General features: G+C 38.2%; 1 protein-coding gene across 3 annotated transcripts in view; it reads left to right on the top strand.

The window, feature by feature from the left end:
* Positions 1 to 15,977, top strand: part of KLHL7 (kelch like family member 7) — a 64,305-nt gene that overhangs the window by 26,173 nt on the left and 22,155 nt on the right. For all 3 annotated transcript variants that reach the window (XM_075558306.1, XM_075558307.1, XM_075558308.1), the window contains exons 5-6: positions 9,099 to 9,274; positions 15,011 to 15,185. In XM_075558306.1, coding sequence (XP_075414421.1) covers positions 9,099 to 9,274; positions 15,011 to 15,185 — 351 coding nt within the window. The remainder of the gene's footprint in view (positions 1 to 9,098; positions 9,275 to 15,010; positions 15,186 to 15,977) is intronic.

Raw genomic sequence — 15,977 nt, 5'->3', positions numbered from 1 at the left:
GGGTTACAAGTTGACTGAAAACCACAAGGTGCCCCACAGGAGAAAGACAAGGATTTCTATAAAGAGTTATAGTCTTGAACCCCCAGGGGCAGTTCTAGTCTGATCTTTAGGGTCACTGTGAGTCAGAAGTCAATGAATAGCAGTGTGCTTTTTCTTAAGTAGTACTTTGCTTATCCTAGGTCTCTTTCTTTTCCATATAAAATTGGTGATTAGTTTTTCTTTCTTTAAAGAATGATGCTGGAATCTGTATCAGAATTGCGTTGTATTTATAGATTTCTTTGGGTCATATTAAGGAGCCCTGGTGGCATAGTGGTTCCATGTTTGGGTGCCATCAGCAAGGCCTGTAGTGTCAAACCATCAGCTGCTCTGCAGAAGGAAGATGGGACTTTCTACGTCCATAAGCAGTTACAGTCTCAAAAATTCACAGGCACAGTTCTACCCTGTCCTATAGAGTCACTGTGTGTCAGTATTGACTCAATGGCAGTGAGGTTTGGGGGTAGTATTAAAAGGAGCACTGGTGACATAGTGGGTTACTCATTGGGCTGCTAACCACCAGTTCAGCAGTAAAAAACCCATCAACTGCTGTGAGGGAGAAAGATGAGGCTTTCTACTCCCATAAAGCTTTAAATCCTCAGGGTGTGAATCTGCTCTGTCCTGTAGGGTCGCTATGAGTCAGAATTAACTCAGTGATAGTTTAGTTTGTTGGGTGTTGTGGGTTTTTTTGTGGGTTGAGGGTAGAGGGAGGTGTAGCTTGGGTAGTATTGACATTTTCACAATATTACGTCTTCTTTTCCATGAATATAGTATCTTCCATTTATGTAGGTCTCTTTTTTGTAGTAATGTTTTATAGGGTTGTTTTGGTTTTTTTTTTAAGTCTTGTTTTTCTGGTTGTTTAATCCTATGTATTTCATCTTTTAGGGGCTATTGTAAATGGTATTGTTTTCTTGATTTCCTGTTAAAAGCTTTCTTTGTTAGCATATAGGAATTTGATTGATTTTTGTATGTTAATCATGTACCAGAATCAATTAGTTGAATCAATTAATTTCAACAATTTTCTTACCAAGTTTTTTGTGTGTAGAATTATATACGTAAGTAGAGTGTTTCACTTCTTTGCCAATTTGAAGCCTTTGTTTTCCTTTTGCTGCCAAATACCTCGACAAGATGTACAGTACATTGTTGAGTAGGCGTGGTAATAAACGGCATCATTATCCGATTCTTATTTGCAAAGGGAATACTTTGTTTTCGGGGGGAAAAATTTTAAACCGTCAAAGTGATGGTTCAAGTAGTCAAGTTTAATGTATAAAAGGAAGGTTATTTAAAAGTAGAAAAGAACCATCTTGGAACCTACAGAGGCCTACTGGTCTGTGTTCGTCTGGGTAGACTAGAAAAACAAATCCATAGACACTCATGTGTATAGGAAAGAGCTTTATATATAAGAGCAGTTGAATATTGAGAAAAATCCCAGCCCAGTCCATAAGTCCAATATTAACCCATATGTCCAATACCAATCTATAAAGTCCTCTCACAAAACACATGCTTTGACATCGAATGCAGGATGAACACAGGCCAGTGGGTAGAAAAGTCTTTGGATCCAGTGGTGTTATAAGCATTTCAGCATTAGCAGGGGTCTCCACGTGGCTTCTCCAGTTCCCAAGAGATGGGGTCTATCAGCATAGTGCCATGTATCTTGTCAGTAGAGGGTCTGTCAGGAAGTGAACGTTGTCAGTAGAGTCTCCAAGGGAGTGAACTGAGAGAGAGAAAGGGTATCAGTCTTGTCTCTGGCCTTCAAGGAGGAAATCCAGGAATTCCCAGAATTCTCAGGCAAAGGCCATGCCCACACAGAAACCTCATTGGCTGTGATCTGATTGATAGACTAGATTCCACCCCTTCACTCTTAATCCTCTCAAGTCCCAGATTGTCACCTGATAATGTAACTACCACATGGTCCAAAGCCATTATGCTGGCTATAAATGGGGGATCCCCAGAACCAGAGGGAACACACAATTCTAATGCAAATTGTAGGTTTTATGCCTAAAATGAAACCAAAGTCAGGTATGAGGAGTGCTTATGTGTATAAAGCAAAGAATAAGACATGACTCCTAGCAGCAAACCCAGCAAAACCAGAGTAATCTGGGGAAAGCTACCTCATGCCCACGGTAACAGTGACCTGATTCATACCAGGTTCCAAAGCAGCCTTCCTACGAAGGCCATTGGACATGGAATCTGGTGATGTTACAGCCTTTGAGGATTTCAATTTACTGAGTGGTAAATAAAAGTAAATTTTGAAAGGGGAGGAAAAACACCTTTTGGTTTTCAGTTTTTAAATGAAAATGTAATTGAAAAGTAAAAAAGAATACTTGTAAAATACTTCTTAAAGTAGCTAAAACAGGTTAAACTGCCTTATGATTTTAAAAAAGCTCAAACTCACTGCTGTGTAGTCGAGGCCAGTGCATAGCGACACTAGAAGAGAGTAGAACTGTCCGTTTGAGTTTCCCAGAGTGGAACTATTTACAGTAGTAGAAAGCCCCATCTTTCTCCCTACCTTATTCTACAAAACAGTAATACAAAGAGATAGAAACCATTAGTGAAAAGAGCAAAGACATGAAGAAAAATTGTTGTTCTTGTTGTCATCAAGTAGACCCCAGTTCCTGACAATCTCATATACAACAGGCGAAACATTGCCTGGGCCCGAGTCATTCTGACAATTCCCAGATGTTGAAGTCGTTGCAGCTCCTCCATTTTACAGAAAGTCCCCACACCCTTGGTGTGCTCTAGTGAGTGATCCCTTCTATGACATTTCCTAAATGAGTGGATATTGTGATACTGTTCTGTTGTGATTCATAAGACTTTCATTGGCTAATTTTTAGAAGTAGATCACCAAACCTTTCTTCCTAGTCTAACCATCTGTCAGTTTCCCGTATTGAGTTGGTTTACATGTTGCTCTGCCGCTGAAGCTGTGCCAGCAGAGTCGCTCATAGTGGACAAGCTAGTGGAGCGTCCACCCTAAGAACAGACTAGGAGAGAAGAGCCAAGAGCATTACTGTGAAGTAAGAGTTCAAGGCATAACAGAAGAAAACCTATTAGGGCCTTAAAAAACTAAGTTATGATGAGTACTTGGTCTAATCAATGAACTGTGATATACCTCCTTCAAATACACTAACTAACCAAACCACTACTATCAAGTCGACTCCAACTAATAGAGACCCAGTAGCGGCAAACAGAACTGCTCCCTGGGAATTCCGAGGCTCAATCTTTATGGGAACGAAAAGCCTCATCTTGCACCCATAGAGCAGCTGGTGGGTTTGAACTGCTTACTCTGGTTACCAGTCCAGTACTTATTTGACAGTGCCACTAGAGTGTCTTTCCTCTAGATATAACTTAATGATATTTTTCACTTCCAAAGATCAAGAGAGATTAATGACATAAAACAAAATGTGTATGAAGTATTGAATAGAAAATGGATTTGCTCTGTAAACCTTCACACAAATCAACATTAAAAAGTTTAACACAATGACAAAAAGATCAAGAGAGAACGTAAATCGGAGCTGCTGATAATTAGGTAGTAGTGATGGAGGGAGGAACAAGACTGGGGGGATGTACTAAGGATCACTTGTTGGTAAATTTTATGTTATATGCATTTTACTGCAGTAAAAAAGGAAAAAGAATTTCTAAACTTTGAAAGAGAAGAGGTATGGTATATTACCCCAAAAAGGATGACAAATTCATGTTTCTCTTTGTAATGTGACTTAGTGGTTTCTCTTATTAAGAGGGGCCTCATCATTTTTCTCCTCTGAAGAGGGAATCTGGACACTGTGTCAGCCCACTGGGCATTAGCAAATGTGGCATTCACATAGGCTTGAAAGGTGCTTGTGGATTCGACCTTGGGCACCTTTGCGGCTGGGAGCACTTGAAAAGAAAGGTAAAGGTAGAGATCATTGGGAACAGAGATGAACTGACTCGCCTCAGACTTCCTGGACCAACCAGTACACCCATTATCCGAGATGTGCTTAAGACCATTCTAAACCGTCCAACCCAGCCTAGCAACTAACTTGACTGCCTTGAACACCAAGCCAACCGAGACTAGAATCACTCACTTGGCCTGTAGAATTGTGAGAAACTAGATATTTTTGTTAGTTTAAACCATTGAATTCTTCAGTTGTTTGTCCTGAGGTAAGAGGTAACTTATAAAGCTGGTTACTTAGAAAAAATAATCAAAATGGCAATATTTTGTTGTCGTTTATCTATAACAAAGTTAGACAATAGTAACACAAGGTTTGAAAATGATGTGGGGGTGAGGGATTGTGTTTTAAGGTATCATTTATTTGGAATATTTCAAGGACACTTTATAATCGCCTAAATCTTTTTTGAGAAAAGTAAGGCAGGCAGGAGTGGGTGTGGTGTTACTTACCTCAAGGAATGGGGTATTCATCTCAAGGAAGGAATGTACTGGTCCAGCTTTATAGCAAGAAGTAAAACAAATAGACTTGGTGGCTTAACCAAAGAGGAATTTATGGAGAGGCCATTGAGTAACTCATAGAATTACCTGGAATTGTCAAACATCAGATTTGGGAAAAATATAAAGATATTTAATATGAGCTTGTTCAGACAGGTATCACAGAAAGGAGAATACAAATCAATTTCCTGTAATCGGGAAATACAAATTGCTATCAGTCACTTTTTGAGAGGTTATAATTATCACTAGCCACCGAAAACCTATGAGTAGTTAAGGGACAGAAACCACAGTCACTGATTGTTGTTATTGACAGGCGCCATCAGGTCAGTTCCAATTCTTAGCGACCCTGTACACAACGGAAGGAGATGCCTCCCAGCCTGACCATCCTCACCACTGTTCCTATGTTTGAGCCCGTTTTTACAACCCTGTGTCCGTCTGTGTCACTGAGACCTTCTTCATAGCCCTTCCACTCTACCAAACATCATGTCTTTTTCCATGGTCTGGTCTCTCCTGATAAGATGCCCAAAGTCAAATGCTTTGAAAATGATTAGGGCAAAGAATGTACAGATATGCTTTATACAATTTATGTATGTATATGTATGGATTGTGATAAGAGGTGTATGAGCCCCTAATAAAATGTAAAAAAAAAAAAAAAAATAGATGCCCAAAGTATGTGAGAGGAAGCCTCGCTATCCTTGCCTAGATCTAAGGAAAATTCTGGATGTACTTACTTTTTTTTTTTAAACATTTTATTGGGGACACGTACAATTCCTGTCACAATGCATACATCCATACATTGTCAAGCACATATGTATACTTGTTGCCATCATCATTCTCAAAACATTTTTTTTCTACTTGAGCCCTTGGTATCAGTTCCTCATTTTTCCCCTCCCACCCCACTCCCCCTTCCTCACGAACACTTGATTATTTTGTCATGTCTTAACTGTCTGATGTCTTCCTTCACCCACTTTTCTGTTGTTCTTCCCCCAGGGAGGGGGTTATATGTAAATCCTTTGGATCGGTTCCCCCTTTCTACCCCACCTTCCCTTACCTTACACTCCTGGTATCACTACTCTCATTATTGGTCATGAGGGGTTTATCTGTCCTAGATTCCCTGTGTTTCCAGTTATTATCTGTACCAGTGTACATCATCTGGTCTAGTCGGATTTGTAAGTAGAACTGGGATCATGATAGTGTGGGGAGGAAGCACTAAAGAACTAGAGGAAAGCTGTATGTTTCATTGTTGCTATACTCTACCCTGACTGGCTCGTCTCCTCTTGGCAACCCTTGTGTAAGGGGATGTCCAGTTTCCTACAGATGGGTTTTGAGTCTCCACTCTGTACTCCCCCTCATTCACAATGATATGATTTTTTGACTCCTCATGATCACACAGGCTAGTGTGCTTCTTCCGTATGGGCTTTGTTGTTTCTCAGCTAGGTGGCCACTTGTGTATCTTCAAGCCTTTAAGACCCCAAACGCTGTAACTTTTGACAGCTGGACACCATCAACTTTCTTCACCATATTGCTTATGCACCCGCTTTGTCTTCAGCAATCGTGTCAGGAAGGTAAGCATGGAATCTGGCTGTACTTCTTCCAAGACAGATTTGTCTGTTCTTTTGGCAGTTCATGGTAGTTTCAATATTCTTCACCAACACCATAGTTCAAATTTATCAGTGTTTCTTTAGTCTTCCTTAATCAGTGTCCAATATTCACATGCACATGAGGCAATTGAAAATATCATGACTTGGGTTAGGCACACCTTAGTCCTAATTACAATGCAGTAAAACCAGAAATTGACTTCAGAAGATAATTATTTGCCCTACCCAATTCTGTACACTTAGAAATTTAACTGAATAAAAAAAAATTTAACCAAAGAGTTATTTAGAAAAATATTTGACATTGAAAATAATATTATTCCGTGTTTGTGTGTGTACGTACACACACACACACACACACACAGGAACACAGGACATTAAGTATACAATAAATTCAAACTTTTGGAACATTTCTTACAAGAAAATATGTGGTCCTAAGATGTTCTCAAAATTTATTTTACTTCCCCAATAAAATAATTTTTTTAAAAAAGAGAAGAAAGAAAAGCACTAATAAAGAAGAACAAAGCAGGAGGCTTTAAACTTCTCAATATTAAAATAAAATTATTTTACTCTTTTTTTTTACCTACATATAATGCTCATGAAGGTAGGAAAGATCATTTTTAAATACTTAAAATAAGAGAAAATATTATTTAAAGTTTAAATTAATGAAACTGAAAAATAAAACTAGTAAAACTAAAGACTTGGATAGAAAAATAAAGGCTAATTATTTCAAAGAGAAGTAAGATAGTTACAGATTGAACTAATCTCATTAACAAGAAAAGATTAAAGCGCAAACCTGAAGAATAGAACTATAGGTATGAAAGTAAAAGACAAATAATAAAGTTCTCTTTGAAAATAGAAAACCTAAAAGTAGTCACTTCAGAAACAATTGAAATAGTAAAGATCTTTTCCCAGTGAATGTTCTAGTCATGGTAGTTTTATGGGCTAATTCTACGAGACTTTCAAAGACTAGATTAATGCTTATAAAATTTAAACTTTTCTAAGTCATAGATATGAATAGAAAAACTTTCCAGCTCCTTTTATAAGAATAGTATTACCATGTGCTAACACTGCACAAAAGAAAGGTGTATGCAGACACTTACAACTTTAGACTAGTTTCACTCAGAAATACTGGTTTTTAAAAACATTTTAAAATCGAATTAAAATCAGTTATGAAGACATTCATAGAGGTCTAAATACAGGCGTGTACATATGTAAATATATATAATGATAGGAAAATAGATCTATGTACATATATTTATATGTTAAGTAGTAAGAAAGCAGACAGACATTGGGCCTCTACTCAAGTACTCCCTCAATGCAAGAACACCTGGCATTTCATGATGCTCACCTTCCGGACACAATTGCTGAAGACAAAATGGGTGCATAAGCAAATGTGGTAAAGAAATCTGATGATGCCCGGCTATCAAAAGATTTCGTGTGTGGAGTCTTAAAGGCTAAAAGATAAATAAGCGACCATCTAGCTGAGAAGCAACAAAGCCCACATGGATGAAGCACACCAGCCTGTGTGATCATGAAGTGTCGAAGGGATCGGGTATCAGGCATCAAAGACCCAGAACAAAAAATCATATCAACATGAATAAGAGGGAGCACGGAGTGGAGACCCAAAGCCCATCTGTAGACAATGGTCATCCCCTGACAGAGGGATAACAAGGAGATGAGCCAGTCAGTGCAGTATAGCCCCGATGAAACATGCAACTTTTTTTTAGTTCTTTAATGCTTCCTCACCACCCCAGTATTATAACCCCAATTCTGCCTTACAAATCCAGCTAGAGCAGAGCATATACACTGGTACAGAGAGAGCTCACAACACTGGGAATCCAGGACAGATAGACCCTTAGGGACCAATAGTGAGAGTAGTAAGGTGGGTTAGAAAGAGGAACCGATCACAATGATCTACATATAACACCTTCCCAGGTGGATGGACAACAGCACAATGAATGAAGGGAGACAGTGATCGGTGTAGGACATGAAAAAATACCTGTATAAATTATCAAGGGATCATGGGGGGAAGGGATGAATAGCTGATTCAAGGGCTCAAGTAGAAAGAAAATGTTTTGAAGGTGTTGATAGCAATATATGTACAAATGTGCTTGACACAATGGATATATGTATGGATATGATAACAGCTGTAAGAGCTCCCAATAAAATTATTTATAAATAAATAAAATCCGCTATGAATATATATATATTTTTAATTTTTAAAATTTATTTTAATGGGAATTTTTTTTAAGAGTTGTTCTTTATCCAGTAAGAGTTATTTCCAAACTTCCAGAATGGCTCTGTGTTAAGAAATATACTAGCCAAAAAAATACATAAATTTAAAAAAAAACTAAAAAAAAAGAAATATACTAGCAAGAAATGACAAAAATAATTTATAAATTATCAAGGGCTCATGAGGGAAGGGGAAGTGGGGAGGGAGAGGAAAAATGAGGACCTGATGCCAGGGCCTTGGGTGGAAAGCAAATGTTTTGAGAATGATGAGGGCAACGAATGTACAAATGTGCTTTACACAATTGATGTATGTATGGATTGTGATAAGAGTTGTATGAGTCCCTAATAAAATGATTTTTTTAAAAAAAGACCTTTGAGGAAAAAAAGAAAATGTTCTAAAATTGATTATTCGTTGATGATTGTGCAACTCTTCTTAATATGATTGAACTATTGAATTGTATGACATGTTAATTATATGCCAATAAAACTGTTTAAAAAACAAAGAAAGATATATTAATAAAAAGCAACTAACTTTTAAACTTGAAATAGAATGCTTCATTCACTTGAAAGAGTCAAAAGCCTACAACAAATACTCTTTACAGGAAGACATGCCACTATTCAACTGGGTGCCGGAAATTTTCATAAATGTAATCATTCAAGAATAAATAAGGTAATACTAAAAGTCTTATTAGGCATAATCTGTGATTTTTTAATAATTGTTCAGTGAAATATTCCTGAGATCATACGTTGTCTTCAAGATATTTTTCATTTTATAAAAGTAAATTTCTGTTCTTCCATCTTCTTTATGTGTTTAGGTATAAGCGTTCTAGCAGAGTGTCTAGATTGTCCTGAATTGAAAGCCACTGCAGATGACTTTATTCATCAGCATTTCACTGAAGTTTATAAAACTGATGAGTTTCTCCAACTGGATGTTAAGCGAGTAACTCACCTCCTCAACCAGGACACGCTGACTGTGAGGGCAGAGGACCAGGTGACTGCACTGCCTTCTCATATCGTCCTCTGTAAAAATGCCTTCTTATCTGGGTGGGTACATGACGAGGGGAAAAGTCACATTAGGAGAGCTTAGGTATTTTTGCACTAAATAAGAAATTCCAAAGTCTGCTTGGTAGGAAGCGTATGCTTTGGGTACTCGGATGAGTTGGTTCTGTGAGAGATGCCACTTGGTAGAGGTAAAGTTATTGGGTAAGTAGAAGAAACCTAACAAACACTACCTCAGCCAGATGGTCAAGAGTTAACATCAGTGTAAATGAGGGGGAGTGCGGAGTGGAGACCCAAAGCACATCAGTAACCAATTGGGCATCCCCTTACAGAACAGTCACGAAGAGACAAACCAGTCAGCGTGCAATATAGCACCAATGAAACATACAACTTTCCTCTAGTTTTTTTAATGTTTCCTCTCCCCACTAATATGACCCCAATTGGCCTTACAAATCTGGCTAGCGCAGAGCATGTGCACAGATACAGACAAGAGCTCGCAACACAGGGAATCCAGGACAGATCAACTCCTTAGGACCAGTAATGAGAGTGATGATACCAGGAGGGGAAGGGGAAGGTGGGGGAGAAAGGGGGAGCTGATCACAATAACCTACCGATAGCCCCCTCTCATCGGGAAAGACATAGAGAAGTTGGTGAAGGGAGGCATTGATCAGCATAAGACATGAAAAAAATTATAAATTATCAAGTGTTTGTGAGGGAAGGAGGGGAGGGGAGCAGGGAAATTATCTGATACCAAGGGCTCAAGTAGAAAGAAAATGTTTTGAAAATGATGATGGCATCATATGTACAAATGTGCTTGACACAATGGATGGATGGATGGATTGTGATGAGTTGTTTTTTTAAAGTTCACCAGTAATAAAATCATGCTAATGGCATGTACCCTTGATAATGTATGAGGAGAATGGCACTCTACCACTATAATCCTCCTCCAAAAAAAGAACATCGCCCTAGTCTAATCATGAAACAATATTAGCAAGCTGAAGAACATGCTATGAAATACCTGACCCAGGACCCTTCAAAACTGTCATACGAGGGAGGAATGCCCCCCCCCCTCCAAAAAAAATGGAGAAAAGCTCCACTAGGTGAACCTTTCATAGTAGGCATTTTTCCTGCTAGGTGAGCATCGAGCAGTTCCCTTTGAGTTAGTGCACCCAGTGGTGTCACCTGGGAAGGTTCTCTTGTCACAATGAAATTTTTCATAAAACCAGTTTCACTCGAACCTCTTTTTTTTGTGATGGCCAATTTAAGAGAACAGTATGCTGCTGTGAAATTTTGTTTCCTGCACAGGAAAAATGCCACAGAAACTGTTGTGATGTTGAACTCAGCTTACAAGGACAGCACTATGGGAAAACGTGAGTGTAAGAGTAGTGTAAGTGAAATGTCAGTTGATGACAAACCTCATTCTGGACATCGTCAGCTTCCCGTCAACGAAAATGTCAACAAAATTCATGCACTCATGGACGAAGGCCAATGAGGGACTATGGAAGGGATGGGGAAGTTATCTGGACTATCTTGGAGCTTGGTTCAGCGAATTTTAACAGAAGATTTCGGAATGACAAGGTTCACTACAAAAATGGTGCCTCAGATTCTGACTGACCAGGAAAAAAAGCGTGGAAACATTACATGCTCTGAAAGAACAGCACCGAAGTACCCCAGACTTATTTTCCAAGGTATTTACTGATGACAAGACACGGTACTATTCTTACGACCTCAAAAGCAAACATCAGTCTAGCGAGTGCAAAACCTCCATCACCTCACCCAATAATAAGCTCCGTCAAGTGAAATCCAAGAGCCAGACGATGCTCATTTGATTTTTGGTGTGAGGGGAATGATGCATTTAAAGTTCATTCCAAGTCAGACTGTTAAGCTTTCCATTTCGTGGTTGTGAAAAGATTGGTAACTGCGACAAAAAAGATTGATTTGTGGCAGATGGGACTGGTTTTGCCACCATGCAACGCACCTACTCATGTGTCCATCTCAGTGCGCCAGCTTTTAGCAAAAACAGCATGCCTCTTTTCCCATGTACCTGCTCACCTGACCTCGCTCTCTGCAAGTGTTTTGTGTTTCCACCAATGAAGAGGGACATTAAAGGACGGTGATTTGATGACCTAGAAGAGGTGAAGAAAAAAAATGAGGGAGGTGCCGTCAGCCATCCAAACATGAGTTTGAAAAATGTTTCCAAGAATGGGATGACAGATTTGACAAATGTATTAAGTGTAGTGGAGAGTGCTTTGAAGGTGGTAAGGTTTTGTTTAAAAAAACAACAACAAAAACATAGCTTTGTGGGGGGAAATTCCATTGGGTGGGGGTGGTCCCTTGTAGTTACTACCCAAACTGGAGAAACCTGGGTTGACATGACAGCTAGATGTAATATATCTGGAATGGGGCCCTGAGATAGGACTTCTTTAGTTAAAAACTAAAGTATTTGAAAAAGGTAGTGGCACTGGTGATTGACCGCATCGTCAATTTTTATCCATAGCAATCCCTTGTGCCCTGTGAGGCAGTCCTACTCTGTCACATGGGATCACTTAAGTATCTGACAGTTCTCTGTTGCTGCACTGCTGCACCCATTGTTGAACCATCCTCAGTAAAGTTTACTTTTGTGTGACAGTAGTGCTAATTGCTTAGATTACCCTTCTTTGGAAGAAGTACAAATCTGGACCTCTTCCAGTCTGTTGGTCTGGTAGCTCTTTTCCACATTTCTTGGCATAGGTGAGTTAGTGCTTGCATCACCGCACTAGTTTGTTGAAAAAACTCAGTTGGCATTTCATCAATTACTTGGGGTTTTTTACTAATAACTTCTTTGCAGCTTGAACTGTCTCTTTTCATTGTCATTGGTTCTTAATCATACCTCTTGAAATGAATGAGCAGAGACTAACTCTTTTTAGTATAGTGACTCTATTCCTCCCATCTTTTTAAAAATTTTAATTAATCTTTTTATTGGGGCTCATACAACTCTTATCACAATCCATGTATACATCATTTGAGCAAAACACCCTTATACATTTGTTGCCCCCTCCCATTTTTGAAGGCTTTCTGCATCATTCAATTATCTTTTTGCCCATAGAATTCTTCAATATCATAACTCAAGTCTTGACTTTTTCTTTTGTTCTTTCAGCTTGAGGAATACTGAACCATATTCTTCTCTTTTGGTTTTATAACCCCAGGTCTTTGCACATCTTATTATAGTAATTCATTTTGTCTTAATTTCAGCCCCTTTACATCATTGTTCCTTCATCCTTACCTTCAGCTACTCTGTATAGGAGAGCAAATTCCAAAGTCTTTCTGATAGCCACTTGCTCTTATTTTTCTTTCCTATATTGTTAATGCCCTTTTGCTTTCTTCATGTGTGATGTCCTTGATTTTATCCCACAACTTGTATGGTCTTTGGTCACTGGTGTTCAGTGTGTCAAATCTGTTCTCTGGATTTTCTCTAAATTTAAGTGGGTTTTCAAGATTGTGCTTTCTCATAGGCTTGTTTTAATTTACTTCAACTTTAAGGTAAACTTGCATATGAGCCATTGATGATCTGTTCCATAATTAGCCCCTATCCCTGTCTGACGACTCTTTTTTACTGAGTTTCTCCATTATCTTTTTCCACCATTGCAACTGACTTGACGTATGCTTTCCACCCAGTGAGCCCTCATGTATAGTCGCTGTTTTTCTTAGAAAAGGGTATTGCAATGAAGAAGTCATTGACTTTACAAAATTCTAACATGCGATGTCTAGTCTTGTTTCTATCATCAAAGCCATATTTTCCAGCCTCTGTCCCTTCCTCTTTGTTTCCAATTTTTATATTCCAGTCACCAGTAATTATCAATGCCTCTGGATTATAAGTTTGATCAATTTCAGACTGTAGAAGTTGGTAAAAATATGATTGTTTAATTCAAAATGACCAATTCCAGTCCATTTCAGTTCACTGTTGCCTAGGATTTTGCTTTCTGTTTTTATGTATTCAGGATTTATGTATTCTGTTTCATTTTTTTGTGACTTCCAATTTTCCTAGATGTGTACTTTGTACATTCAGCATTCTGATTATTAATGGATGTTTGCAGCTATTCTTATCTTCAGTGTTTCTCTTGTCTTCTCATGTCACTTCAGTAAATGAACGAGCCAAGAATTTGCTCAATTGATGTCATTAAGGTCAACTCTTAAGGAGGCAGCTCTTCCCCAGTTGTATTTTGAGTGCCTTCTAACCTGAGTTTCTCACCTCCCAGCACGCTATCAGACAATGTTCTGTTGCTATTTATAAAGTTTTCTTCTTTTTTTTTTTAAGTAGATCACCAGGCCCTTCCTTGTAGTGTGGAATTTTTTGCTGAAACCCGTCCACCATAAGTTACCCTGAAAGTCTGAAATACTTATTGTGGTAGTTACACAATTTCATGCCATTTGATAAAAGAATGAAGGGTTGTGAGTCTAGCCGATTGGTGAGGTCACAGCCTGATTGAGTCCTCCCTGGAGACGGGACACACTCTCTCTCTGCTTCACTTTCCTGTTGGCAAGTCATATGGAGCTGTGCTGGAGGAGCCATGTGGAGACCCATGCTGGCACTAAGATGCTTCCATTGCCACTGGATGCACAAGACTTTCCACCCACTGACCTGTGATCTTCCTGCATTCGGCATCATTGCTTGTGTTGCATAAATTTGAAGAGGAATTTATAGATTGACATCAGACATATGGGCTAATATCGGACTTATGGACTTGATCTGGACTGGGATGTTTTCTTAATGTACAATTACTCTTTGATATAAAGCTCTTTCTTATACATATATGAAGTTCCCTGGATTTGTTTCTCTAGTCACCCCAGACTAACACATTTGTGGTATAGCTTCCAATATCACAGCAATGCACAAGTCACCAAATTATGACAAGCTGAGAGATGAGTGATGGTCCTCTAAAGCTATTCTAAAATAAGTTTATTTTAAAAGTAGATCAGGCCCATAGAATTAACAAACTTACAAGGTCATCAGAAATGGAACCTTATTAATGTTTCCCCAAAATTAACTCTTTTAAATGGCTAATATATATATGATTGTGTGGCAGGTATATATTTATAATAGCTTTGTTTTTAATGTATTTAATACACTTTAAATCATACTATGTTGATGACCTTGGACTTGTTGGGTGCCATTAAATAGAATGCTGTAATATTATTTTGAAAGACAGTATCATGTCATTTATTTTTTAAGTATAGAATTTCTACTTCTAAAACTTTTTGGAATACAGCTATATCTGTCAATTCATGATTCAAGTATAAAAGATTGAAGTGAAATTTTGTGTCACTTTTATATCTACAGAATGAAAACTCTTGGGAAACTAGCCTATAATGTTGGTAACAAATGAACATGTAATGAAATTATTATTGAGCAAAAGATCTGTACTCGAGTCCTTCCAAAAATAAAGCTATATTTTGCTTTTTTTATATATATATTGTGTTTTTTAAAAGTAGTAGTCACAAATTCAATGTCCTTTCTATAATTATACAATACTATAGAAAACAAGTTACCTACAAAAATTACTAGAGCAAGATATAATCTGAATTACAGACAATCATTTGGGCATGGAAGCAAATATTTGAATAAAATGTTTGGAATAAGTGGTTGTCTTTTCATGAGCTTTCCCCCCTTCACGTGAAAGTGGACATAGGCAAGTGGGTATATTGCTGCTCTCCATGCCATGAAATTGACTGTGCTCTTTTCCTTCCTCAGGTTTATGATGCTGCAGTCAGGTGGCTGAAATACGATGAGCCCAATCGCCAGCCTTTTATGGTTGATATCCTTGCTAAAGTCAGATTTCCTCTTATATCAAAGAATTTCTTAAGTAAAACCGTACAAGCTGAACCACTTATTCAAGACAATCCTGAATGCCTTAAGATGGTGATAAGTAAGTTGACTTTATCTTTTTAGAACCTGATCATGTAACCCAATTCTCATGGGCTTTACCCCTCTTTAGAATGGGTCAGACAGGTAACCAGGAAGAAACACTCCAGCCTTTGCTTCTTAGGTACTTACTTACTTACCTCTTTGGCTTCTCAGCTGCACATATGGAGGGGGCTTTGTCTCAGGTCTTACTTTTGTAGGGTTGTACTTTGTTGTACCTGTCGACTTCAAAAAAAACAATTTTTTTTTATCCAGTTAGTTTACTGTGATGACATTTTCTTTCCGATTTTGGGGGGTTGGGGGCAGGGCGGAGGTTGTGGTTTTATTTTTGGTTTGGCTTTATTGTTTTCATTTCTTGTTTTTTCTTGACTTACAGATTAAGTCCCATCCTCTGTAAAATACCACTCGATATAATTATCCATACAATTAAACAAACGGTTGCTTTTATTTTATTCTTGGGAAACATTCGTTGGAGAGCCTTTGCCTTGTCAAATACAGACCATTAGTGAAGTGGGCCTGAAATACCTGGTCCTCCTGGGCCCCTCTTCTTATCCTGGGAACTCCTTTCACTCCTCTCATGTTTCAGAGACACTGATTTTCCTGGATTCCAAGTCTTTCTTGTTCTTCCCTTCTCCTATTTAATGGAACACATACTCTTAGTTTCCTGGAAAGAGTAAATACTGGGAGACTTGATAAATAGCATTTATTTACTGTCCAACAGTGAAAAGTATTTAAACAGGGCATAGAACTAGTTTAAAATTTATTTTAAGTTAGAACTTGAAAGGTCCCTCATGGA

This window comes from Tenrec ecaudatus, chromosome 9 (genome assembly GCF_050624435.1).
Source record: "Tenrec ecaudatus isolate mTenEca1 chromosome 9, mTenEca1.hap1, whole genome shotgun sequence".
In the NCBI taxonomy this organism is placed as follows: Eukaryota; Metazoa; Chordata; class Mammalia; order Afrosoricida; family Tenrecidae; genus Tenrec; species Tenrec ecaudatus.
Note: the sequence above shows the minus strand (reverse complement) of the source record. Positions and strands in the feature narration are given on the sequence as shown.